This window comes from Marmota flaviventris, chromosome 1 (assembly GCF_047511675.1).
Source record: "Marmota flaviventris isolate mMarFla1 chromosome 1, mMarFla1.hap1, whole genome shotgun sequence".
NCBI classification, from domain to species: Eukaryota; Metazoa; Chordata; class Mammalia; order Rodentia; family Sciuridae; genus Marmota; species Marmota flaviventris.
In genome coordinates this window covers 209,254,633-209,281,553 of record NC_092498.1, presented here as the reverse complement: position 1 = coordinate 209,281,553, position 26,921 = coordinate 209,254,633, and the positions used below count along the sequence as shown (strand labels likewise).

Below are 26,921 nucleotides of genomic sequence, written 5' to 3'. Positions count from 1 at the left end.
TGCCTGCAGAATAATTGAAGGTTGCTGTCCCCTCAGGCAGAGCCCTGCTCAGGTGTCTCAGGGCACTCTCCAGGCCTTCAGCAGGTGAGTGGCCACACAGTGCTTCTGTGAGGGGGGCAGGGTCTCCAGGTCCCCAGGGGTCTCCAGCAGCTCATCCACCTCCTGCATGATCCCCTGGAGGGATGGGGGCACAGAGCAGGTGGACTTCGGCCAGAAGGTCCACATGAAGAGCTTTAGCACTCAGCCCCAGAGAACAGATCCAGACACTGTCCAGTTGAGGATAGAGAGAGCATGGTTTGGGACTCCCTGGGTGGCCCTTGCTCCTCAGAGTTCAGCCCTGGTTCGTGACAGTCAAGGATGACAAAACCCAAGACCAGGATGAGAGCAAGAGGACAGACAGTGCACCTGGGCATCCAACAGTGTGTTTGGCCCCCAGTGTCCTCTTCCACGTGCCCTGGGAGAGTGGCCAGCTCAGAGCAGGACCCCACTGTGCTTAGGCCTGTTCCCCTCTTTCCTGACCAAAGCTGCCCCCCTCCCTCTGTGGGAAGTCTCTACTTGCTTCCCCTGGATCCCGTCCTTATCTGGATGGTGTCCTTGGCTTGATCTGGCTTGACATCCTTGTGCAGATTGTTGACTTTGTCAGTGAAGTGGGAGAGACTGTGGGGAGGTGAGATGAGGGGTCAAGGGTGGGTGGGAAGCTCATGGCCAAGGGGTGGACCGGGTGCTGCCCCAGGGATTCCCATCTCCCTGTCCTGGCTGGGGCGCTCAACTGGCTCTGGACTCCAGGTGGAAGAGACCAAGTGTAGGGGCGCCTATACCCAGGGTAGTGGGGCCCAGTCCCGGAGTAAGTGCACCGAGACCAGGTGTTGCCAGGCATGGCCGCTGGGACAAGACAGTGGTTCATTAGAAGAAGTGCACGTGTGCGTGGGTGTGTGCAGGAGCATGTGCACCGGCGGACCAAAGTCAGGATGCAGAGAGCAGCGCAGAGAAACGAATGAGGCCAAGCAGTGTAGAAGGGCGTGGCCAATGAGGGCGTGGATTAGGAGGGCTTGGTGGAGAAAGGCGTGGGGTACAGGAGGGCGACCTTTCCAGGTCAGAGTGTTGGCTGTGGATTGGGACCTACCCTCGAGTCTTCTACCTTCTGCATTTCCATACTGGATCCCTGGGTCCGTCGTGGCTGTGGGGAAACTGTTTCAGGTGTGGTTGTTAATGGCAGGGAAGTGGTGAATACCATCAGGGCAGCATCTAGCAAGGGGGAAGAGAAGAGAATGGCGTAGGAATAAATGAGCTGTCACGAACACCTCGGATATCTTGATCCCTCCCCCTTGTGGTTCATGAAAAACAGATGGGCAGCAGGGTGTTCTGAAGGTCCAGAAATGGCCCTCTGTGGGGAGTTCTGAGTCTTGGGGAGTGAACAGGGATGGGCAGTCAAGAGTCTTGCACAGTCCTCAGATGCCTGGAGAAGGTGGGGCAAGGAGCCCAGGGAGTGGGTACCAGGTCTGCCCATCACTGACTCCATGGACTGTGAGGCCAGTGGTCGTACCTTCAGGTGCAGTGAAGACCACAGTGTTGAAGGGTGAGGAGGGAACGAGTAGGGCCCAGCTGAGCCCCTCACTGAGCTGAGCCCCAGGGTGTGGGTGTGTCTTCCACCTCACCCCTGCTCACCCTGCCTCTGCCCATCACCTGAATGAGCTCTGCCCCCTCACCCCCACAAGCCCTGGCTTCTTTCTAACCTAGCAACACAGTGTGGGGCACAGAGGGCACAATAGCAATAGCCACCATCTGAGGCCGAGGGCTTGTACTTAGGAGAATCCTGACCCTTAGGTGCAGTTGTCCAGGCTGCTCACTGTGTCAGGGTGCCCAAGCACATGGTAAGCAGGGGCTGAAAACCAACCCACGTTCCAGTCATCACATGTGGCTGCGTCCACCTGGAGAGGAGGGAAAAAATAAAACCAAAAAAAAGGGAATTTTTGAAAATTCATAAAGAAGCTTTTTTCATTGGTCAAGGCTTGTACATATGACACAATGTGCACCCACGGGGACCCTGTCTGGTCAAAGTCCCCATTATCCTTAGTTTAGCCAGGCTTTCTTATAGGCACCTGCATTTTTCATAATGCTCCTGGAAGACACAGGAGGTAGGCACTATTATGATCACCTTCATGATACAGATGGGGAGACCAAGTTCAAAGAGAGGTAGTGATTTGACTAATAACATGCAGCTAACAGTAGGTGCAGGCAGGTTTTGGACCCAGGCAGCCAGTCACAGAGCTGGCCCCTGACGTTCATGCTACCCTGCTTCTGTGCTGGGCGACAGGTACATGCACACCTGCCTGTCTCAGACCAGGGCACACTCCTGTAACCAGGGTTCTGCCACCTAGATGTCACAGGAAAGGGTCTGGCAACCTCAACCTGATGATGGGGAGGTGGGGGAGGGGCCTACCTTGCAGATGTTCTCCTCTCATTAATAAAGGATTCTTGGCTCCAGAAATGAGCACACAGCCTGGGCTGCATGTGCAGCAATTGTGCCCTGTATGACCTAGCCGTCTGCAGATTTTCCACAGGGCACTCTCATGGCACTCATTTGGTGATGTCTGCAACATGACAGGTCAGAGGCTCACCTCCCAAAGTTGTGCTTTCTCTCAGGGAAGAGACCCAGGTGCTCAGCCTGACCCTGCTGTGAGATGTGGTCAGAAATAAGACCCCAGGTGGACCTCCTGAGGCTGGGCTGCTCTGGAAGTCCCAGGACCACTCTGCTCTATGGAGCAGAGCCCAGGGACATGTGGGTTCAGATTCTGTGCCATGGTGGGGTTTGGCAAGGGATCTACATCTCCTCTCCATCCTGGAGTGGCAGAGGGAGGCTCAGCCATTCCCTGGACCCTCCCCTGTGGGAATCTTTGCACCACTGGGGTCCTACAGGTGGCCTACGCTCAGGGAGAAGGTGGCAGTGATGGCCACCCTTGATGCCTAAGCAGTGGGGGGTGGGAGATCATGGTCAAGGGCTTCCCAGAGTGACACTCATCATTAACACCTGAGGATAAAGCCAGGTGCTCAGAAACAGAGCAAAGCTGGGCACATGCCATGACTTGACTTCAGAATCTACTGTGAAGCTGTAGTGACAACAAGATGTGGTTCTGTATGGGGACAGACGCACACAGCCACGGAGCAGAACAGACAGCCCAGAAAAACCCACATATTTACAGCTGATTTTTGATGAAGGTGCCAAGAGCCCACAATGGGAAGGACTCTTCAGTAGAAGGTCTGGGAACCTGGACATGCCAATCAGGAAGACATCAGACCCTCCCCTCACACTACAGATTTCATCACAATTTAAAAAAACCTGCCACTGAGCATCAAAAAGTAGAACATAAAAATCACCTCAGATTAAATAGTGAAGGGTCAGACTGGAACTGCCCAGCTGCTTAGTGGATACCACAACGGAGAGCTGCGTGACATTGGCCTGTCAGTGATGGTTTGGATGGGACCCAAGGCACAGGCAGCAAAATACAAACGGACCAACGGGATTATAGCCAACTAACAGCTTTTGAAAAGCAAAGGAATCAAGGACAGAGTGAGGGACAACTCAGGGAACGGGAGGCACACTCACAAGCCACGCATCTTATTAGGTGTCAATATGCAAAGTATCATGAGGAGCTTGATCAAGCAACTCAGCAGTAAGAAACCCACTCACCCCATCCGCAAATAGGCAAATGACCTGAACAGATGCTTCTCAAAGGACGACAGGTGAAGGGCCCAGAGGCCCAGGAGAAAACCCTTGCCATCGCCAATCCTCAGGGGACTAGAAATGAACTGTGATGAAATGTCACCTCACACCTGCTGGGTGGCTGTTGGGAAAGTCGGATGGGCACACAGGTGGCCAGCACGCAGAGCAAAGGACACTGTGCACACCATGGTTGGGAACGAAAGTGAGCCCCGCTGTGACCGAAGGCAGTGGGGACGGTACTCAGATATTAAAAATAGAACTACCTCTGAGCCCATCCCCACCTCTGCTTATTTTTGATTTTCATGCAGGGTCTCAGTAAGTTGCTTAGGGCCTTGCTAAGTTGTTGAGGCTGGCCTGAAACTTGTGATCCTCCTGCCTCAGCCTCCTGAGCTGCTGGATCCCAGGTGTGCACCACTGGGTCTGGCCAATGTTCTGTATTCTTGAAAATCACTAAGGGATTAGATTTGAAGTGTTCTCAGCATGTGAGCCATCCCAGTGGGCACAGATGTTTCAAAATATCATTCTGTATATGATGAATATGTACAATATTTTTATTTGTCAGTTAAAGAAATAAAGGAAAAAAAAAAAAAGAAGAAAACACTCGTTGAGATGGATGGCTGAGATGCTTGTGTAACAGGAATGTCCTCAGTGCCACAGAACTAGTATACTGGAATGTGGTTAAAATGATAAGTTTTATGGATGCAGACTTAATCACAATTTAAAAAACCCTGCCACTGAGCAGCAACAAGGAGAACTAAAGTGAGGTGCTCAAGCAGGTGAGGTGGCACATGCTGTAATCCCAGTGACTCAGGAGGCTGCAGCAGGAGGATTACAAGTTCAAGAACAGCCTCAACAACAGGGAGGTCCTAAGAAATTTAGCAAGACCCTGTCTCCAAATAAATAATGAAAAGGGCTGGGATGTGGTCAGTGGTAAGGCCCCAGGGTTAGATCCCCAGGACCAAAAGAAAAACCAAAAATAAAACAAACCCAGGTGCTCAGGCCCCAGCCTGCATCCAATTCCACCTGCCTTTCCTCACAGTGGCACAAATGCACCTTCGATCTTCCCCAGAAATCCCCCAGCTCCTAGTGTGGCACTCAGAACTGTGGGTGGACACTGACAGGCCTTTCCAAGGTTCCCAGCTTGTCTCTGGGGAGTCTTGCTGTCACCACCCCTGGAGGAGGTTCCCCCTTATCAGAGATGGCCACAGACATGAAATGAGGAAGCTTCTGGAAGCAGCTCCCAGCTGAGGCCCTGGGGGTGTTTCCTGGCTTCTTATCTCTCCTGGTCTCTAAACGTGAGGGGAACATGCTCAGGAAGCAGGTCCCCTTTGAGTGCCACAGGGACCCACAGCACAGAGGCACGAGGTGAATGGCCAACACAGCAGCCTCAGAGAACCCAAGACAGGAGTGAGTGACAGCTCATGGCAGACGGCCCTGGGTGTCCCAGAAAGGGGCCAAAGATTCCCGGAGCCCAGAGGATTCCTGGGGTCAGGATGAGGCAGGGAGGGCTTCTGGTCTCCTGGACCCATTTTTGCACCTGAGGGTACCCTGCTGGGACCCCTCATCCGGGCTGTGTGGATAAACAGCAGGACGGGCCAGGACAGGGGCTGATGCACCCTAAGGGCCCCTGTCCAGCCCCCATGGGGCGATCACAGTCTCCTCCCCTGTTCACAGCTGGTAGCAATGGCTGCAGAGGTGTGCCATAGGTGGAGGGGACAAGGTGGGGTGGGGTTGCGTGGGGACAGCTGGGAATGAGGTGCAGCAGCACCCCCAGGGGACCTTCCACCAACTCCCACATTTCCCCATATCCTGGGCTCAGCCTCCCTCCCCAGCTCCCTGGGTTCCTCAGTAATGAGCCACTGAGAGCCACCACCTCATGGGATCTCTGGGGCTCCAGGCTCCTGGGGGCAGATACAAGGAGGGCTCCAAGAGAGGAAGTGGTTTTGCTGATCCCATGCTGCTCACTGGTGGCCAGTCCAGGCTTTGGATCCAGGGAGCTGATCCCTGCCTCTGACCTTGGCCTTCACACCACCCTCCCTCTCTGTGCTGGTGGGACAGTGGCCTGGAGTGGGCACCACCTGTGTCAACCAGGGCCTTGGACCCTGGATGCCACAGGATACCTCTGTCCCAGTCCTCTGGCTGACACCCCTGGATCTGGACCCAGGGGACAATGCTGAAGTGGATGTGGGCTGGAAGCTCCTCATCCCCCCACCAGACTTAGGGCAGGCTGATACCAAGTCCTGGGGCCCAGGCCCTGTTTAGCTCAGAAGCCATTGCTCACAGTACTTTCTGGGAGCCAGGACCTGCTCAGTGCCTTTGGATCTCATTTCCCTCCTTATGACATTACCCTCCCCTACTTTGTTCCCCTGGTGCTGGGGACTGACCTAGGGACTTGCACCTGCTAGACTAGTGCTCTATCCTGAGCTAAGCCCCAGTCCAGGACTCCCCTTCTGCAGATGGACACACTGCAGCAAAGAGAGGTGAAGTGACTTGTCTGAAGTCACACAGTGAACCAAGAGCCAAGATACCTCTGGTTTGGTTTTGATTTTCTCAGTGCTGGGGAGGGAGCCCAGGGCCCTGCTCATGCCAGGCAAGGGCTGTGCCCGGGAGCCACACCCCAGCCTCTACCTTTGTTTTTAGAAGTTAGGGGCTCATTCCTGTGGCTTTGTTTTTTCTTTGTCTCTCCCCCACTTTTTTCTCCTTTGGGATGGGTTCTCTCTGTTTCCCAGGCTGTCCTTGGACTCCTGGGCTTGAGAGATCCTTCTGCCTCAGCCTCCCAAGTAGCTGAGACCACAGGCACAGGATTTTTTTTCCTTTTTTTTAAAACACAATGATGTCATCACATCACACATGTCCACAGTGTTTCCTGATAAGCATCTTGGCCATCGTCACAGGCACACTGAGGATGGGGCCAAGAAGCTGACCCTCTCCCTCTTCTCATGCTGGTGACAGGTGCACACATAGCTGACCCATCTCACAGTCCAGGCGCTGAGGCTATAACTGGGCGCTGTCCCCATATCAGCTCTGGTGCCCTGAACTGCATGTAGCGGGGGGAGGTGAGGGGTGGACCTTACCTAGACATGTGTTCTCACTCTCATTAGTGAACTTTTTTGCCCCAGAAAGGAGCCCATAGCCCGGGCTGCAATGCAGTAGTAGCTCCCCTCCATATTGTGGCAGTCAGCAAATTTTCCACAGGACACTTTCATGGGTGGCACACATTCATTGGTGTCTGCAACATAATAGGACCAATGATCACCTCCCAAAGGTGTGTGATCTTACAGGCAAGAGACTCCTGTCCCCTTCCTAAACCCCCAGCATGATTTAGTGTCTTTTGGACAGAATCCTGAGCTGTACTGCTGAGGCTGTGCTGTAGCTGGAGCAAGCCCTTCCTAAAGTCCACATAATCTGCTCTGTTCATCTCAGACCTCTGGCTGACACTCCCAGTTTGGATACAGGGGACAATGCCAAGATGAGAGTCGGGCTAGAAGATCAGCATCATCCTTTTCATACCTAAGGGCAGGCTGAGACCAACTCCAGGAGCCCAGGTCCTCTCTCTGCCAGAAGCCATGCAATTCACTGGTCTCTCTGCCATTTTACCCTTTCCTTTCTTTTTTCTGTCTTTGATGATGGCCTTGAAGTCAAAGACTCAGCCCATGACCATTACCCATGACCCAACTTACACTGGGCACCTGCAGTCTCTGATGTGCCTTGGCCCCTCCCCCAAAGTCTTTACCATCACAGATCTCCAGGGGTTCAGTGAAGATGGTATAAGAGGAACTTGATTAGCTTGGATCATGCAGAAGTTTAAATATAAAAAGGAATGGAGGGTGGGCCAGCAAGGGGACCCACTCATAGGTTTGGCCACATAAAATTCATAAGCTCACCTGTTCCCCCTTAAATTGTCAAAACATATATAAAGAACTACATGGCAAACCGGACCTTAGTGAAAATCACTTCCAATTCTTTCTTTGAACTCAGAATATAAAGATGCCCATTCTCTAAAAGCAAAGAATTTGCAGTTCCAAAGACAGAAAAAGGCTCACAACCTAAAAATTGTGTTAAGCCTGTATAGTAAGGAAAGAATTGCAAATAAAGCCCTTCAATTTATACTTTAACCCATCAAATAAAAGTTATTCCATGACCACTCAGCAAGAGAGAGGATGGTGTGAGATGTGTGTCCCCTGAAGGATGGTGGCAAGGCAGTATTTATAAGCAGCCCATTAGTCTCACCTCTTTTTAAAAAATATTTTTAAATATTTATTTTTTAGTTGTATACAATACCTTTATTTTGTTTATTTATTTTTATGTGGTGCTGAGGATAGAACCCAGGGCCTTGTACGTGCTAGGTGAGCACTCACCACTGAGCCTCAATCCCAGCCCTAGTCTCCCCTTTGTAATGAATATGGAAGTGGCTTGAATACACTCCACGCTGAAATTAAAGGAAGAAATGCCCTCACCTCACTGCACAACCCGCCACCCCTGAGACTCATTTTGTCCGACCTGCTACTAGGGAGCTCCCTGGATATGTTCTCATTTTAAGGAAAATATTTGATACACTTTCCCAGTCTTGTCCAATTGAACTCTGATCCCATTATATGTTGTCAGCAATGATCTAAGCATTGCAGAGTCTGAGAGTCGCTTCTCTTTTTAACATGTTAACCAGTGGCAGATGAGTGAGTCAGCACTCAGCTCTCTCAGCTCTGGGCTGGGTGGGTCGATGTTGTCAGCTTCTGTTCTTGATGAATGTTTCCTGCAGGACCTGCCTGCAATGATGAACTGAGTGTCATGAGCTTTCCTCCTGGCCCTCCCAATTCTCCTGCTCCAGGGCACTGGTCTTCCACCAGGCAGGATGAGGACTCCTGGAGATGGGTGGCAATGGCTGAAGAAGTTGGGGTTGTTACAACTTGGGATTTGCACTGGGCCTAGCAGGTTGAGAGTGGAAAGTTTGAGAAACACTTTTCCAGAGCAGATTCTTTCCAACTTCAGTGAGGATATGAATCACTTGGGGATCTGGTTGAAATGCAGGTTGTGGCAGGTTGTGATGTGGCAGGTTGGTGTGGCCAGAGGTTGTGGTTTTGTAAGAGCTCCCAGTTGACATTGAGTCTGCCAGTCCTGGTTGGTGGACTGTCTTGTTTTTTGATACTACACAGAAAAATTGTGATAATGGCCTATAACAGAATGTTTTCAAGAACACATGCACTGGGGAGTGACTGCTCCAGCTAATCCTCATGTGCATCACTTCCTGTGGTTATTATTTCTGTGGTGAGACACTTGATATCCACTCACCACTGTTAAAGATTCTGTTGCTAACTATGGTCACCAGGTTGTAGGTCTCCTGAACTCTTCCTCCTGTCTAGCTGAACCTCAGATCCTTTGACCAACATCTCTCCCCACAACCCCACAAACCACATCAGTCCCTGGTGACCACCATTTCACTTTTTTATTTCTATGAATTAACGATTTATGATTCTACCAGTGAGAGAGATCATGCAGCATTTGTCTTCCTGTCTCACTTTCACTTCGCTGGGGACTTCCATTTCCATCTGTGCTGTCACAATTGACAGAAGTTCTTCCATTTTTTATGGTTGAATCATACTCCCCTGAGTATACATATAATGTTTTCTTTATCCATCCATCCATGGATAGATACCTAAGTGGATTCTATATCTGCCTACTCTGGTCAAAGCTGCCCTGAGTATGGAAGTTCAGAAGTCTCTGAGATGTCACCTTCACTTCCTTTGGATGACCATTTCTAGTGGTGGGACTGTGGGGTCACATGGTGGTTCCATTATTTTGCGCTGAGGTTGTGGTCCAGCGTCAGAGTTAGGTGCAGGTGTTCTGAGGCCTTCTCCACTGTGAACATCTCCACTACCTCAGTTCTGAATTTAGGTTGTCATATGTGGACCCTGTTGAGCTCAGCTTCTGCCTAAACAATTTGACATTTGCATCCTGAATATTTTCCTCATGACAGGTAGTCCAATTTACTGACTTTGGCTCCTTATTTATAAACTGGTCATTTCTTCTTCTTCACGGAGTTTCCCTCAGAACTAAGCTGTGTGTTAAAGCTCACAGGAAAAGACCTGCCTGGATCAGATGCTCCACAGATAGCAGCCATTGTGACCATCCCCTTGTTCCTCATTGGCCCAGGTCACTGTGATGTCACAAGGGTTTCCTGGCACAGAAAGATGAGCCAACATTGAGCTGCTCCTGGGAGACAGGGAGTGGTGTTTGAGGGGATGTCCTCCTAGGACCCAGGCAGGAAACTCAGAGCCTTGGTCCACCACCCTGTGCTGTGTTAGACTCATGGACATCGTCTCTGAACCACTCATGATGGCTCCAAGTTGGCACAGTAAGGGTATTCAGACTCTTTAATGCTATTTTAGGATGTTCCACTCTTGGGAAAATGTACAAAACTGATGTTTGTTGGCACATCAAATTATTTCTCTGTTGCTTCTCACTATTTCTGGTTCAAATTCATAAAACATCATTCATGCACTTTTTTAAAAAAAGATATTTTTAGTTCCAGTTGGACACATACCTTTCTTTTGTTTAGTTTTTTATGTGGTGCAGGGCTTGAACCAGTGCCTCATGCATGCTAGGCAAGTGCTCTATCACTGAGCCACAACACCAGCCCCTAATTAGTAAACTTTTGATCTTCAGAAATAAAACTGTTTTTCTCTCTGATTCTGCACCACAGAGAACTGGTTACAAATTTTCCAATTAGTCATCACGCCCACATTTTCTCCACTCTCGGCCTCAGGTTCCCCAAATGGGAGAGCAAGAGGAAGTCACAACAGAGAGAGTGAGCACATTCAGAAGTGGGATTGTATTGGGGGGACCCTTGTTCTTAGAAAGTTTTATCCCAAAAGGCCAGAAGGGGTAGGGTTACAAGGGAAAGGTGAGTGTGATTCAACTCAAGGGGCGTCATCAACATCTGAAGACAGGCCCTCAACTTCCAGAACTGGGACAATGCCCAAGTCACTAGGAAATCTAGTGATGGGTCAGAGCCTGTCACTTCAGGATGGAAGGTGCAAGGCGTTCAGAGTGGCTCCCCACAGTTGGGGTCCATGTCTATCACCTCCTGAGCTCAAATAGTTCTTGTGATCCGAAATTCTGATCTAAAAGAAGGAAGAGTAATTTACAAAATGGAGCTGCTACCCCTGACCCGCATGGGCAGCTAAACTAAGGGTCACTGGAGTGAATTTCCTAAGGTATCAAATAAACCACAGACACACAATTTACCTTTAATTCAAGTCCCCAGAAGGCTCCTTTACCCCTGGCCTTAAGCTCCCTAAATGGGACAGCGAGGAATGTCACAAGAGGCTGGTGAGAGAGACAGCAAGCAGGTTCAGACGTGGTCCTCTATTTGGGAGACTCTCTTAGAAATTTCCATCCAATACAGATCAAGAGGGGCAGGTTACAAGGACAGGTATGGTAACTTGATCCCTGGGGATGTATGAAGACACATTTGGTGATGTTTTTTCGACTTTCAAGATCAGGGCCTTGGTCTATGGCCACTTTGATGTGGCCAGATCATGGGAAGTGACCAACAGAGACTCACCAATCAGGAATGAAAAATGCTGGTCACATGCTGTGACAGCCTCCCACATATTTTTCCTTTTTTATGTGAAAAAAACAGGTGATGGGTAACTTTTTCGAGTCCCCAAATCCTTGTTTGAAGGCTGGCCATCCTACAATTACAATACAAAAGAGAATTAATTGCAAGAGAACAATACAAGAATGTACCATGCAGAGTGTAAGAATGTTCCCAGGGCTAAAGCCATTTAATTCTTTTCATTTTTGATTACCTAAGGAAGTAGGATCTGAAAATCAATCTTACTTTCTTGTATATCTTGAATATGATGATGGAGCTCCAAAAGATCCAAGTTGTTATTGTTATTTTGCCAAAGACCCCAAAATGGTTTTTAACCTTCTCCAAATCCCGTTGGGAAGCATTGTAATTGGCCGCAGTAACACACACATACTCACAGCTAGAGTGACATTTAAGTCTTTCCTTGAACTTCAAAGCTGAAAGTTCATTACCTATATTAATGACAGTTGCCTCTAAGGCATTTAGCTTAGTCTCAATCTTTTCATCAATATTTATTTGATTATGAGTAGCCTTGGGAGTATTCTGAGCCAAATTATTAATAAAGTTTGCATGTTGAATTTTTTGAGATATAGTCACCGAAGCTGTGACTGTTGAAGTAATAAAAGAAACCAAGGCAACAACTCCCGCTATTATGAGCCCAAGAGGGCATTTAGGTCTTGCTCACTGGGTGTGTATTTGTTGTAAGACTTGAAAATCAGCATTAGTGTACCCTGGCTCTGAAATATTAGCTGGTAATAAGACAACGAGGGCTAATGGAGTATCAGCGTCCCTTTTTCTTTATTAAATTACATTTCCTACATATTACAAGATATCTTTCATCTTTCCATTGAACTTTTACCTTTCCAGAAATTAAAACACAAGGAGATGGAACATAGCTCATAAACCATAACAAGAACCTTCTTTACAGTTCCTGCCTACATATTCTATTAAAGGTTTGTCAATAAAATGTAATAATTCTGAGGCAGCAATTAAGCGACAAACATCTTTCTGAATGCCACCAGTCCAGGTGAAGCCAAAGATGTCTTGGAAAGCGAATGATAGTGGAATTGACAAGAAGGCATCTTTAACATCAGTAACTGAAAAACAGATGGAGTTTGCAGGAATGGAGGAAAGGATAGTAGAAGGGTTTGGAACCAGGTGATGTATAGGGCTGGTTGAACAATTTATTAATCTCAATTCCTGCACCAAACGGAATGGTCCATTAGGCTTTTTTACTGCTAAAATTGGGGTATTGAATGGAGAGTGTGTGGCATGGAGGAACCTTTCTTAATAAGCTCTGAATGATTGGATTTAGGCCCTTAAGAGTGGCAGTTGGCAGTGGATATTGGGCCTGGTTTGGGAAGTGTTTAGGGTTTTTAAGATGCACTTCCATGGGAGAGCAATTTGCCGAGGATGGGGTTTCAGTGTCCCATACAATTGGATCTACTCTTTTACAGGAGAGGGGAAACTCTGTGTTCTGGTGATTGTTGGGGTCTATACACCAGAAACAAAGAGGTAAAGTCTCTTCTTCATCAAGGAGTAAAGCCATGATGAAGATATGAGTTGGGGAGGACAAGAAGGGTAAGGTTTTGGAGGACTTCGAGATGGATAATATTCCTTCCCAGCCAGGGGACCAGACACTGAGGCATAACCTAAAAATGGTGTGAAGAAGAGAAGGTGAGGAGTTCTGCGTGGGATGATGGTTTGACCCCCTACCCCAACAATCAGAGATTTGGGAAGATAGGTGGTTCCTCAAAACTCTCTCATAACCAAGACTGTGGCCCTGGTGTCTACTAAAAAGTTTATGGGATATCCATCCACTCAGAAAACCACCCTGGGTTCCTGCTTGGTGATTGAATAGGTTAGGACAGAAGACCCAGGGCCCCATCAATCCTCGGCTGCTAGGCCCAGCAAGTCACTGGCAAGGAACTGACTTCAGCTCCCCTCTGGGAATTGGGGCAGTCCTATCCCCAGTGGCCAGGACGCCGGCATCTGGGGCACGGTCTGGACAATGACCTGGGGTTAGGGCAAGCCGTAGCCCAGTGTCCTTCATTACCACACGTAAAGCAGGGCCCAGCGGGTCCTCGTTGTGGGGTTTTGTCTTCCCTTTTCCATAGGTTGGAAGGAGCCCTGTGACACCTGGGCCAACATCTGGCATTTTTGGCGTTTTGCTCTTTCATCTCAGTGGTGATAGGCCTTGAAGGCCGTGGCCAGCACCTCCGTCTGAGGAGTCAAGGGTCCCTCTCTAATTGTTTTTAGCTTTGCCCATATTTCAGGGTAGCTTTGTGAGAAAAAACAGGTCATAAGAAGTTGCCTCTCATCTGGGGATTCAGGGTCCTAGTTAATGTACTGAAGAGAGCCTTGTTAGTCCATCTAGGAAGGCTGAGGGGTTTTCATTCTTCTCCTGGATAACTTCCTGGAGTTTATCTAAGTTAATAGCCTTTTGTGTCACTGCCTTTAGGCCAGCCGTCAGACAGGTAATCAGGTGGTCCCTGTGTCCCAGGTCTTGAGGGTCATTATAACCCCAACGAGTCTTGGTCTGGAACTGCCTGGGCCCCTAGGGGATGGTGGATATCAGTCTGATGAACCTGGTGTGCATAGGCCCTTGCGTGGTCCCAGACACTTCTCCTTTCCTCAGGGAGGAGAGTATTGGACAGAATCATAGAGATCATGAAAGGTGAGGCTGTAGGCTTTGGCTAAGTATTGAAACTTTGTAATGTAAGAGACAGTGTTTGCAGTGTAAGATCAGAAATTTTTTTTCAAGTTGAGAAAGGTCAACCATAGAAAACGGAACATAAACCCTTAAAAATCCCATCTGGCCTGGTGACCTCTTGAAGTGGGGCCACAATCTGTGAAGTTTGAGTTGGGTGATGAGATGCGGTGACTTGTGGGTTAGGTGCTGCATTAGTGCATGAACAGTTGGTGGGTGGACTAAACTGATGTGGAGGGACCTGGGGGGAAGGAACAGAAGTTGGAGGAGGTTGTGGGGGAGTGTCAGGAGGAGGAGGAGGAGGGGGAGGAGGAGGAGGAATGTCCACAGAAGAAGAAGCTGCAGATGTAGAGGCTGGGGAAGTGGGAGCGTGTGAAAGTGGGGAGAGCAGGCCTGAGGGCGGGGGAGAGTTGTATGGATGGGTTCATCAGCTGGGTGGAAAGTGGAGGTGGAGAACAGAGAAGAGGAAGAAGAGGGGAGGTGTGGAGGCAGAGAGTGGAGGAGAAGAGGAGGAAGGAGGCTTGAGAGCAAGGAGTAGGTGCTGAGGCTTGCACTGTGTGCAGAGATTTGAGTGAGATCCTAGCAGGAAAAAGCCTCCATGTAAGGAATCTACTTCCACTTCTTTATCACTCACAGTAATTAAAAGATTGTGGAGTAAACTGGGATCCAGAGACTCACACGTGGGCCAAACATTTTGGTTGTCCAGGGGGTGTGCAGGCCCGTCCAGGGTACAGAATTTTATGAGCTTTTCTGTTTAATATCAGGGGCCAGGCTCAGGGTTTTCAAATTATCTAAGAGGCCCCACAAGGGAGAATCGGTCAGGAGGGACGAGGAATATACCATGCTGGAAGGACGAGATGGGAGAGAGAGAGAGAGAGAGAGAGAGAGAGAGAGAGAGAGAGAGAGAGCCCAGGTTGGAAAGAACTTCCTGGAAGCTCCCAAGTGGATGGAGGGTCTTGAGTGGAATGAAAGAGTCAGAAGGAGAGTGTTGGTAGGAGTTCTGGGAGGAACGCAGTTAGAACTCGGGTGAGAGGGGCTGCAGCAACTGCGCTACCCCATGGAGGGGAGATAGAGGAGTCAGAAAGGGAGAATTCATTCTACTTTCCAGGAGGCCAATTCCCAGGAGGTGTCCTGGCAGAGCACCCGGGGTCCACCGCAACCCTGATTGGTCTGGGTGGGGTGCGTTTCCCCCCCCCCAACATATCCGAGGGATTTCTGGACTCTCAAGGGCCAATTCCCTGGTTCTGGTGAGTTGGGGTTCAGGCGCTCATGGGAGGGGGGCACTCACCAATCTGCAGGTCGGTGGTGGATGTCAGGCAGGCGATCAGAGGAGTGGACTGTGACAGGAATTGTCAGGCATGGAGTTTGGGAATGGCGTTCCATCTTTAGCAATGGGATCCACATCCTGGGTTTCATCCTGGGTTTCGGCACCAATGTAGGATGCGGAAAAGCTCCACAAACTCAACAAGCCAAACAACCATTTACCTGCCTGAGATTTTATTAGAGAGACCATAGTGGCCAGTCACAGAAGAGAAGGGTTAGGGGGAGGGGGGAGAGAGAGAGAGGGAGAGGGAGGGGGGGAGGGAGAGGGGAGGGGAGGGGGAGGGGGAGAGAGAGAGAGGGAGAGGGAGAGGGAGAAAGAGAGAGAATGAACAGGGTGTTGATATTTATGGGATCAACATGGGGTGAGGGGGAGCAGGGAGGGAGTGGGCTGTTACTTCTTTATTGTCTGAGAGTTTGCACCACTTCAGGGATTGGAGGTTTGCCATTCATAGGGATTGGAGGTGATGGTTTGCACACCATTCAGTACGTTACAGACCTAATCTCCTGGAACAGAAGCTCTGGGGGCACCATCTTTACCAACACCTGTGAGAATGGCATTCCTGGGTTTGGGGGTGCAGTACCTGCTTCAAACCCATGGTGAGTGTGAAACCTTGTCATTGGCTTGGGCCAATGACTGTACAAAGGCAAACAAATTCTGAGGTGGTCCCCTTTTCCCTATGAGGCAGGAGGATGTCCTGGCAGGCCTTACCTGTGTTCTCCAATGCTAGCTGCTTACCAACCAAATCACAGGCACCTGAGTCCCCCATGGACCTGTGAGCTGCTTGGTACAAGCACTCTACAAAGTCAGAGAATGGATATTCTGCACCCTGTTTTATCTTAGTCAAACTAGATTAGACTGATCCCGGGAAGAAATTGGCTGCTAGGCCTTGTTTGCATGTGAATTATTCTGATCATAAACCGCCAATCATAGTTGAACTGCCTCTCTAAATCTGCAAGTTCATCTGTTCCCATCAATATCTCCAAAGGGGTCTCAATATTCTGACTCATGTTTCTCTCAAAATGCTCAGTACAAAAATTGGCACAGTTAGACCCCCAGAGAAGGCAGTCACTGCCATTCAGACAAGCCCTGGCCATGGACACCCAGTCATTGGGCAGAAGGGATTTTTGGAAATCTGAGTTGAGCAAGCTTTGTAAAAAAATGGGAATTAGGGCCATAAGTACCACAAGCATTTTTAATTATTTTAAGGTTTTAAAAGGAATGATAGCGTGTATGCAGACACGCTGGTTTTGCTCGTTAACCCTGTTCAAAAACTGGAAGGAGCTGAAAAGCTGTAAGGTCACCATGGGGCTGACCAGGGTGTACATGGTGGAGGCCAACACCCCTGTCCAGGAGGCGCGTGTCCCTGTGGAGCTGAGGTAGAATCCCAGGCAGGTTCCATAGAACAGGGAGACAACTGAGAGGTGAGAACCGCAGGTGGAAAAGGCCTTGTACTTCCCTCCTGCTGTGGGGATCCACAGGACAGAAGCCACAGTTTTAGACTAAGAGAAAAGGATCCCAGCAAGAGGGAAAAACCCCATGATGCCTGTCACTGTGTACAATATGACGCTACTGATGAAGGTATGAGCAGTGGAGCTTGAGGACCTCAGGGAATTCACAGAAAGAGTATGGGATTTCCACGTCTGTGCAGAAGGAGAGCCTCAGTCCACTCACACTCTCAGGAAGGGCTCCCAGCACACTGATGAGCCAGCTCAGGAGAAGAACTGAGCACAGAGCTTGGGGCTCCTGAGGGCCGTGTAGTGCAGGAGCCAGCAGATGGCCACGAAGTGGTCATAGGCCATCACAGTAAGAAGTAAATTGTCCAGCAGTGCAAAAACAGTGAAGAAGTACATCTGGGTGATGCTGACTGCGTAGGTAATGGCCTTGCTCTGTGTCTGGATGTTCACCAGCATCGTGGGGATGGTGGTGGAGGAGAAGCAAAGGTCAGAAAAGGACAAGCTGGACAGGAAGAAGTACATGGGCATGTGCAGGTGGGAGTCTGAGATGGTGGCCAGGATGATGAGCAGGTTGCCAAAGATGGTCACCAGGTACAAGGACAGGAACAGCCCAGAGAGAACCGAGTGAATCCCTAGCTCCTCAGAAAGTCCCTGGAGGAGAAATCATGGAGTCCCTGTGTGGTTTTTCTGGTTCCATGTAAAGTAAATGTCCCCAGGGGAGAAGTGGCAGGTAGAGGAAGTCCACGGCCACCTCAGGTCCCTGGCTGCCTGGGGTGTGGACCCAGTGCTCTAGGAGGCATTGGCTTGGTGGCCCCTCCTCTGCTGTGGGTCACACTGGGGTTCCTTAATGCCACTAGTTCCCTTTTGTTGCCACCACCAGCTGGAAAACCCAGACACCAAACCTAATTCAGTCCCCAAAGCCGACTGGACCTAGGGGACTCCCCTGCACCTGGTCAGAGCCTTCCTGATCTCAGGTGTCTTTGGAATGACTTTTGTGCTTCACTTTGAAATGTCCTGGTAATAACCACCATTTAGATAAAATGTTAAAAGCTGGTTCTGTATAATTCCCATTAATGATGAGGAAGCCACATTTTCTATAGGCTCAGTTAATTTTTAATTAAAAAGTATAATGGACAAAACAATGAAGAAATTGACTCACCCAATTCCTCACCCAGAAATATCATCAGTAACTTTGAAATCTCACCTATTTGCAATGCATATGAATTATTGGGAATCACATGGAAATAAATGTGCCAAGGAATTTTCCAAGTCTATGTTAACCCTGATACCAAATGACAACTGCTTTTTCTTTAGAAGCCTTACAAGACAAAGAAGCCAGTACTTGCATTAATTGGCACAAATAGAAAAAGTCACAAAGTATATTCATGCAGTGTCCACGAGGTGTCCATGAAGGCTTTTGTTCAATCAAGATGTCCATCAGGCCTTTTTCCTTCCTTGGAGAGGCATGTACCAGACTCACATAGATCCTGACTTAAAAATAGCCTTTTTGTAAGTTTCTTAGCAAATATCTGCAGGTGCTGTTTGTACTGCGCTGCCCAGGAAGTGATCCAGGCCCATCTCCCTGACTTCCCAGTCTTCTCTCCTACTCTTTACTTCTTACTTAGTAATATGTCTGTCAGGAAATTATCTGGGGATCAATTTTCTTGTCAATTTGGCCTCTACATGACTATGGAAGATCTTTAGTGGAATATGGCATTCTGGGGAGCCTTCCACATCCTCAGAAGCCCATGTCCCACATAGAGCAAGGTCTCTTCCTTGTAGGCACCACAATATTTTATTTTTATAATTTTTTTCTATTTCTATTTTATTTTTTTTGTCAAAAAGTTTAAGGTGGGTTCTATTCCTTTTGAATATTGTTGATGTGAGCATCCTGGGAGGCTGGCTTTCTTCTAGAATTTTTGCATGGAAGAGGCCTCATAGGAAGGGGGGGCAGTAGAAGATCGTTTAACAGAGAAACTGAGGAACTGGGCTGCAGATGGCATCTGGATGTTGAGTTTGCTCAGCACCATGTCGGGCATGGAGAGATTTCAGGTTCTGCAGGAGTTGAAAGTTGATCATGTCCTCCAAGAATCCCTTCACGTCGCCAACACCATGAGAATCTTAAAACACACAGCACAGAGTCTTTGTCCTGTCCTAATGACTAAAAATGGCGCTTCAGATTTTCCATGGGGAAGGAGGATGTAGCTCCCATGATCTTTCTAATCAGTCTGGAATGATAATTATTTTAAAATGACATAAGATTATTGAAAAATAACTCACAGCTTCCATTTAAAAAAGGAAAGAAAATATTTGTTAGATAAAGAGATTTCAGCTGCTCATGTACAAACAAGAATGTGAGATGATGGGTAAGTTAATTTCTATTATTATAGTAACCATTTTATTTTCTGTATATTCATGGGACACACCCCAAAAATACACAATGGGTTTGTTAAGCCGTTGTGCCTGGGGGATGAGCACTGGAGGGTCTTAGCAACAATCCTGCTCCCTAATTTTTAAAAATTTCAATTGACAAATAATAATCATCCCTTTATGGGTTAAGATGTTGCATGCACACACACACACAGACACACACTCACATACAGACACACACACACACACACTTCAATCACAAAATTTTCTTGCCTGATGGATTTATCAGGGCATGATCAAGAGGCCACATGAGATTTCATTTTGCTGATTTTGGACTTTCTCAGAAGTGACACTGATTCACTGGAGCCTTATGAATGCTGTGCTTCAGAAAATTATTCAGAACTGGTTATAGGACAAATGTTTTGTTTTTATGAAATGAGCCAAGGGAGGGATTCCAAAATGAGAGGAAGAGAGTCCAGCAACTGAAACCCTGGAGATGCCCGGTTTAAGGAGACACTGGAAGATAAAATGACATCAGGCCATCAACAGAGTGGACCCTCACAGTCCAGTGCCCAAGATGGTAGAAACACCTGATCATGTCATCTGAATTTCAGAAGCCTTCATTCCCTATTTGATGGTTTCCTATTTTCTAGATAAAATGTTGACGTTGCCTTTCTTCAATGTGTATATCATTCCTAGGGCTGTGGAGGAGGGAGGGAGTGGTGAATCTATTCATTTATCTACAACCAGATGCAGATTTTGACAGCTCCATGAGAAACCCAACCTATGTAATTGGTGTGATAGACAAAATAATGACCCCACAGACGTCCACACCCTAACCCCATAGCCTGTGAGTGTTACCCTGCCTGGAAAAGGTGATTCTCAAGATGGAGTATGTTAAAGATTAAAAAATCTAATTTTATTTTTCCATATGAATTTCATGATAGCTTTATCTATTTCTACCAGAAATGCCGTTGGGATTTTGATTGGCATTGCATTGAACCTGTAGAGAACTTTGGGTAATATCGCCATTTTGATGATGTTGGTTCTGCCTATCCATGAACAGGGTACATTTTTCCATCTTCTAAGATCTTCTTCTATCTCTCTCTTTAGGGTTCTGTAGTTTTCATTGTATAAATCTTTCACCTCTTTTGTTAGGTTGATTCCCAAGTATTTTATTTTTTTTGAGGATATTGTGAATGGGGTGGTTTTCCTCATTTCCATTTCAGAAGTTTTGTTACTGATATACAGGAATGCCTTTGATTTATGCGTGTTGATTTTATATCCTGCCACTTTGCTGAATTCATTTATCAGTTCTAGTAGTTTCTTTGTAGACCCTTTTGGGTCTTCTAAGTATAGGATCATATCGTCCGCAAATAGTGATATTTTAAGTTCTTCTTTTCCTATTTTTATGCCTTTAATTTCTCTTGTCTGTCTAATTGCTCTGGCTAGTATTTCAAGGACTAAATTAAATAGAAGTGGTGAGAGAGGGCATCCCAAGACCCAGAATAGCAAAAGCAATTCTAAGCAGGAAGTGTGAATCGGGAGGTATAGCGATACCAGATTTCAAACTGTACTACAGAGCAATAGTAACAAAAACAGCATGGTACTGGTACCAAAACAGGAAGGTGGATCAATGGTACAGAATAGAGGACACAGAGACCAATCCACAAAATTACAACTTTCTTATATTTGATAAAGGCGCTAAAAGCATGCAATGGAGAAAGGATAGCATCTTCAACAAATGGTGCTGGGAAAACTGGAAATCCGTATGCAACAAAATGAAGCTGAACCCCTTTCTCTCGCCATGCACAAAAGTAAATTCAAAATGGATCAAGGACCTAGATATCAAATCAGAGACTCTGCACCTGATAGAAGAAAAAGTTGGCTTCAATCTACACATTGTGGGGTCGGGCTCCAAATTCCTTAATAGGACGCCCATAGCACAAAAGTTAATAACTAGAATCAACAAATGGGACTTACTCAAACTAAAAAGTTTTTTCTCAGCAAGAGAAACAATAAGAGAGGTAAATAGGGAACCTACATCCTGGGAACAAATCTTTACTCCTCACACTTCAGATAGAGCCCTAATATCCAGAATATACAAAGAACTCAAAAAATTAAACAACAAGATAACAAACAACCCTATCAACAAATGGGCGAAGGACCTGAACAGACACTTCTCAGAGGAGGACATACAATCTATCAATAAGTACATGAAAAAATGCTCACCATCTCTAGCAGTCAGAGAAATGCAAATCAAAACCACCCTAAGATACCATCTCACTCCAGTAAGATTGGCAGCCATTATGAAGTCAAGCAACAATAAGTGCTGGCGAGGATGTGGGGAAAAGGGTACACTTGTACATTGCTGGTGGAACTGCAAACTGGTGCGGCCAATATGGAAAGCAGTATGGAGATTCCTAGGAAAGCTGGGAATGGAACCACCATTTGACCCAGCTATCGCCCTTCTCGGTCTATTCCCTGAGGACCTTAAAAGAGCATACTATAGGGATACTGCCACATCAATGATCATGGCAGCACAATTCACAATAGCTAGACTTTGGAATCAACCCAGATGCCCTTCAATAGATGAATGGATTAAAAAACTGTGGCATTTATACACAATGGAGTATTACGCAGCACTAAAAAATGACAAAATCATGGATTTTGCAGGGAAATGGATGGCATTAGAGCAGATTATGCTAAGTGAAGCTAGCCAATCCTTAAAAAACAAATGCCAAATGTCTTCTTTGATATAAAGAGAGCAACTAAGATCAGAACAGGGAAGAAGAGCATGAGGAAAAGATTAACATTAAACAGAGACGAGTGGGGGGAGAGAAAGGGAGAGAGAAGGGAAACTATGGAAATGGAAGGAGACCCTCATTGTTACACAAAATTACATATAAGAGTTTGTGAGGGGAAAGGGGGTAAAAAAAAAACAAGGGAGAGAATTAAACAACAGCAGATGGGGTAGAGAGGGAAGATGAGAGGGAAGGGGAGGGGGGATAGTAGGGGATAGGAAAGGTAGCAGAATACAACAGTCACTAATATGGTATTATGTAAAAATGTGGATGTGTAACCGATGTGATTCTGCAACTTGTATTTGGGGTAAAAAATGGGAGTTCATAACCCACTTGAATCAAATGTATGGAAGATGATATGTCATGAGCTGTGTAATGTTTTGAACAACTAATAAAAAAAAAAAAAGAAAAAAAAAAAGACCAAAAAAAAAAAAATCTAATTTTACATTATATCTACTTAGATGGCACAGACTAATGATATAATGTGATGTTTCCCTGCCTGTCTAGAGTGTGAGGGTTTACATCAGATTAATCATAACTATCTCCTCCAACATGCATTAGTTATTTGTGGTATAAACTCTCAAAATCCTTTCTTTATAATTTAAAGAGACTTGGTGCTAGGATGGAGCCCGGGGCCTTGCACGTACCAGGCAAGAGCCCTCCCACTGAGTGGCCCCTAACCCCTCAGAGCTGTTGGAAAGGCACAGTGCACTTTGTGGTCTAGTGGCCCTATTGTGTGACACACCACAGAGCTTCTTTCTCCTGACTGTAACTTAGTACCCACTGATCAAGCTTTTCCCACCCCCTCCTCCCAGCCTCTGGGAACCACTGTTCTACACTTTGTTTCTGTGAGATCAATGTTTGCATTTCACATATCAGTGGGATCATGCATGTTAAACATCTTGAGATGAGAAAATCATCCTGGATTATACAGGTGAGCCTAAGGTCATCACCAGGGTCTTTAGGAGACTCAGATAAGGGTGGGGACAAATGATAATAAGCGGGAAGGAGGTGGGTGGGAGAGAGGGAGAGAGAATCATGAAAGGTCAGTGCACAGGGAGGCATGATGGTGGAGTCCAGGAGACAGGGGAAGCATGGTCTGTGGACAGGAGGAGAGAAATCCTGCCAAAACCAGGGAACGTGAGCTCCGGGAGCAGGGAGTGACCTTACCGTGCTGGGTCAGGAGGCATCGGACACAGCCTTGCTAGACAGAGTGTAGGACTCGGGTTCAGCTGTCCGTTTCCTGATCCTCTTGAGCCATGTCCTGTACTGCTCCCGGACCTGCAGAGGCAACCCATGCTCTGGGTCGGCTCACAGAGAGGGGTGCGGGTGGGGAGGCATGGGTGGGAGCTGGGCAGGGGTACCTGTTGGCTGAGGAGGCAGTACACCAGGAAGATGAAGACGCCCTGCAGGCTGTTGACGATGGTGAAGAGGTAGGCCATGATGGGGGCCATGGGGCCCACCTGCAGGACACCCAGACACCAGGTGCAGCCCAAGATGAAGAGATGAGCCATTGCTTTAAATGTCAGCATCCTAGGTTGGGGGAGAATGGAGGCTTATAATGCACCCAAAACAAAATCAGGGTATTCCCCCTCCACCCATGGATGCACCTACTCTCCCCTGTAAGCGATTTCTTGGACAAAACTCTGATCTTACTCTCAATGATACCTCACAGTAGAAATGCCATTTGGGGTCCAGTAGAGCGATACTTCATAAGGTTAGTTCCCAAAACTAATTTTCCATGAAGATCCCAAATTTCATTAACCAGTGTTACTGAGGATGCCCTGTGCTAGGGCTTGGACATAAATCACAAAGAGAGGCTGGGGGCAGGGGTGCACACCTGTAGTCCCAGCTCCTCAGGAGGCTGAGACAAGAGCCTCAGAAACATAGTGAGGCCCTATCTTAGAAAACAAACAGAAGACAGAATTTCTGTTTTCATTAATCGTATGCTCTGTTCAAGTGGTAATACAACTAAATAGCCATATGCAAAAATTTGAAAGGTTAATCAGAGGAACCCAGAAGAAAGAGCAAGAATTGTACACAAGATGCTGAGTGAAGGATCAACCCCGTCCCCTGGAGGACTGAACTGGAATAGCGTTTTTCTACAGGGAGGAACAGTTACTTATAGGGTGGGAAGGATTCTGAGCTGAGGGTGGGGCAAGAAAATGCAGCCTGAGATGTGGCGACTGTCAGGAGAACAACAATGCTCTTGGCACTTTTGCTGTAGAAGAGCTGAAAAAGAGTCCAAGCATTGCTGATCAGCCAACGCCAATTCCTACTGAGGCTGAGGGAGTTACAAGCTGGGAGCAGAGATGGAGGCATTTTTTTGGCATCTGCAGCAGAGCCCTGAGTCTGAGATGGCAGCTGTAGAAGGGCAGCCGCATTTGTTATTTCTGGGCCACCCTGAAGCCCTCAAGAAGGGACACAAGGGGCTTCCCAGGCACATGGCTTTGCTCTTGGGCATCATCCACCTCTGTGGGGTTGTGTCCCCTGCTCCATCTCACCTCGTGTTCTGCAGGGTGGACACCTCTCTGTTGATGGAGGACAGCTTGCTCTTCAAAATCCAGAGGGTCATCAGGAAGAAAACCAAATTGACCTTCATGAAACCACAAAGGAAAGACAGCAGCATGAATGTGACATAATTTTCCTGTGTACATATATGACAACATCACAGTGAATCCCACCATCATGTACATTCACGAGAATGGGCTCCTAACTAGATAAGGTATATTCCATGCTTGTGTAATTGTATCAGAATGGATTTTACTGTAATGTATAACTAAAATGAACCCCCCCAAAAAACTGCAGGTGGTTTATGAATATCTTCTTTTCTCTTTTGCAGTTCTGTGGAGGGAACGCAGACCCTAGTGCATGTCAGGCAAGCTCTCTGCCCTTGAGCTACACCCAAATCCCCCACAGCAAAGTTTTATTGAATACAAATTTAAATCTGTTATCTCTCCATTCTACCCCATGAGCTTTTAGTATTTGACAATAACATTAGAATTTGTAGATGCAGAAGTCTTGGAAAACCCAACCCAACCGATAACAATCCAGGGATAGTCCTGTTCTTATCACCATCCTTATAATCCTGCTCTTCTAGTGACCCTCATGTGGACAGCAAGGAACTCTGATGACATCACTCACACAAGAGATGGCACAGGCCGGTCCAAGGAAGCCCCACACAAACCCCTGTTCTGAATTTAGCCAGCACCTGAGCAAGAGAGAGAACCACATCACTTTGCTGTGTTCATGTAGGACTCCACGACCAGTGTCACTCCACACATGCACAACCACAGGATGGGAAGCCAGACTCCCTGTATGTGCGATATGTCACAGTACACTCTACTGCCATGTATATCTAAAAAGAACAAATGAAAAATTAACAAAGAGAGAGAATAAGTGCATTGATCCTTGAAGACACAGGCAGTTATTTTGATCTCTTCCTCCCTTTCCTCAACAACTATTGGATGTCTGGATGGTAGGCTTTCTGTCTGGCTCTGAAGATACCAAGAAAGTAAACACGGTTGTATATCTCCCAAGTCTCACCTCCAGGAGGATACACACTGTAGACACATTGTAACAATAAAACAAAAATGGAAGGTTCTGAGGATGAATCACTGGAGGGCATATTAAGGTCTGCGAATGTGGAATTAAGATGGTTAAGGAGAATTCCCCAAGGAAATCACATGTTAACAGAGACATGAAGATGGGTGGGTGTTACTGAGGTAGTCAGCTCTGGAGCAGGGGAGAGGACTGTGAACATGGTCACAGTGCTTGAGAGTCTTGTGAACCTGACAACGTTTTAAGGGCTTGTCTTGCCCCATTCAATGGAGTTGCTTTTTGTCTGCTGCTAAACTTACCCAATGACAACAATTCTTTCTCAGATTTATAGACATGGAGTTCATGTAGCATAAAATTCACTTATTGAACGTGCACACTTCTGTTACTTTGTCATGTGGTGTGCATGCTCGAATATGTAGCAACAAATCCCATTGTTATATACACCTATAATACACCAATAAAAAATGTAGAAAAATGAACTGCACAGTTTCTGTTTGAACAAAATGGTGCTGTGTAGTCATCACCACAACCTAACTGTGGAACATTCTCACAGCTCCAGAAAGAAACATGTGCACATCACCTCCCTCCTGCTCCCACCCCTTACCTTGCCCCCAGCCATCAGGAAACTATTTTCTCTTATCGATTTGCTTTATCTTGCATTTCACATAAATGGAATCATGAAATATGTGATCTTTAATGACTATGTTCTTTCACTTAGCATGATTATTTTTAAGGTTTACTCATAATGCAGCATTTTAAAGATGAAATTCACACATGAACATATTAATTGTCTATTAGAGGAGTCCAGCATGGTATTTCCACCCAGGCCCATGATGTGCACTGATTCAACCCAACCTCCCTTTTTTGCTTTCCTTGCCAGTGCCCTGCACCCTTCTGGATCTCTTGAATTCACTCTGTCTGGCTTTCAAGTGGATTTATTTTTTAGCTTCCACAAATGTGAGACAAGATGTGGTACTTGTGTTTCTGTGCCTGGCTCATTTAACTTAACATATTGACCTCCAGTTTTATCCCTGTTGCTGCAAATGTTAAATTGTTCTTCTTTAAGCCTAAATAGTATTGCATTGTGTATGTATGTGTGTGTGTGTGTGTGTGTGTGTATCTATTACATATATATATATATATATATATATATATATATATATATATATATATATATTTCTCCATCCATCTCTGAGGGGCACTTGGGCTGATTCCCTGCCTCAGCTATTGTGGAGAGTGCTACAATAAACTTGAGTGTGCAGATATCTGCTAGTTTTGCCTCCTTTGGGCACTTAACTAAATTGTCCTTCTATTTCCCACTGATAAAATCAGGCTAATGGCAGCATCTACTTGTAAATAGAGATGTGAGGATTATTTCAGTTAACA

General features: G+C 46.9%; 1 protein-coding gene and 1 pseudogene across 1 annotated transcript in view; both read right to left on the bottom strand.

Moving 5' to 3' along the window:
- Positions 1-57: 57 nt before the first annotated feature.
- On the bottom strand, positions 58-18,830 carry LOC139707838 (olfactory receptor 7A10-like; annotated as a pseudogene).
- Positions 17,891-26,921, bottom strand: part of LOC139701826 (adhesion G protein-coupled receptor E2-like) — a 28,457-nt gene continuing 19,426 nt past the window's right edge. The window contains exons 14-18 of the mRNA XM_071601855.1: positions 25,119-25,185; positions 24,479-24,570; positions 23,339-23,507; positions 23,145-23,255; positions 17,891-19,028 (exon numbers count right to left, since the gene is read on the bottom strand). Of these exons, the coding sequence (XP_071457956.1) occupies positions 23,154-23,255; positions 23,339-23,507; positions 24,479-24,570; positions 25,119-25,185 (430 nt within the window). The 3' untranslated portion in view covers positions 17,891-19,028; positions 23,145-23,153. The remainder of the gene's footprint in view (positions 19,029-23,144; positions 23,256-23,338; positions 23,508-24,478; positions 24,571-25,118; positions 25,186-26,921) is intronic.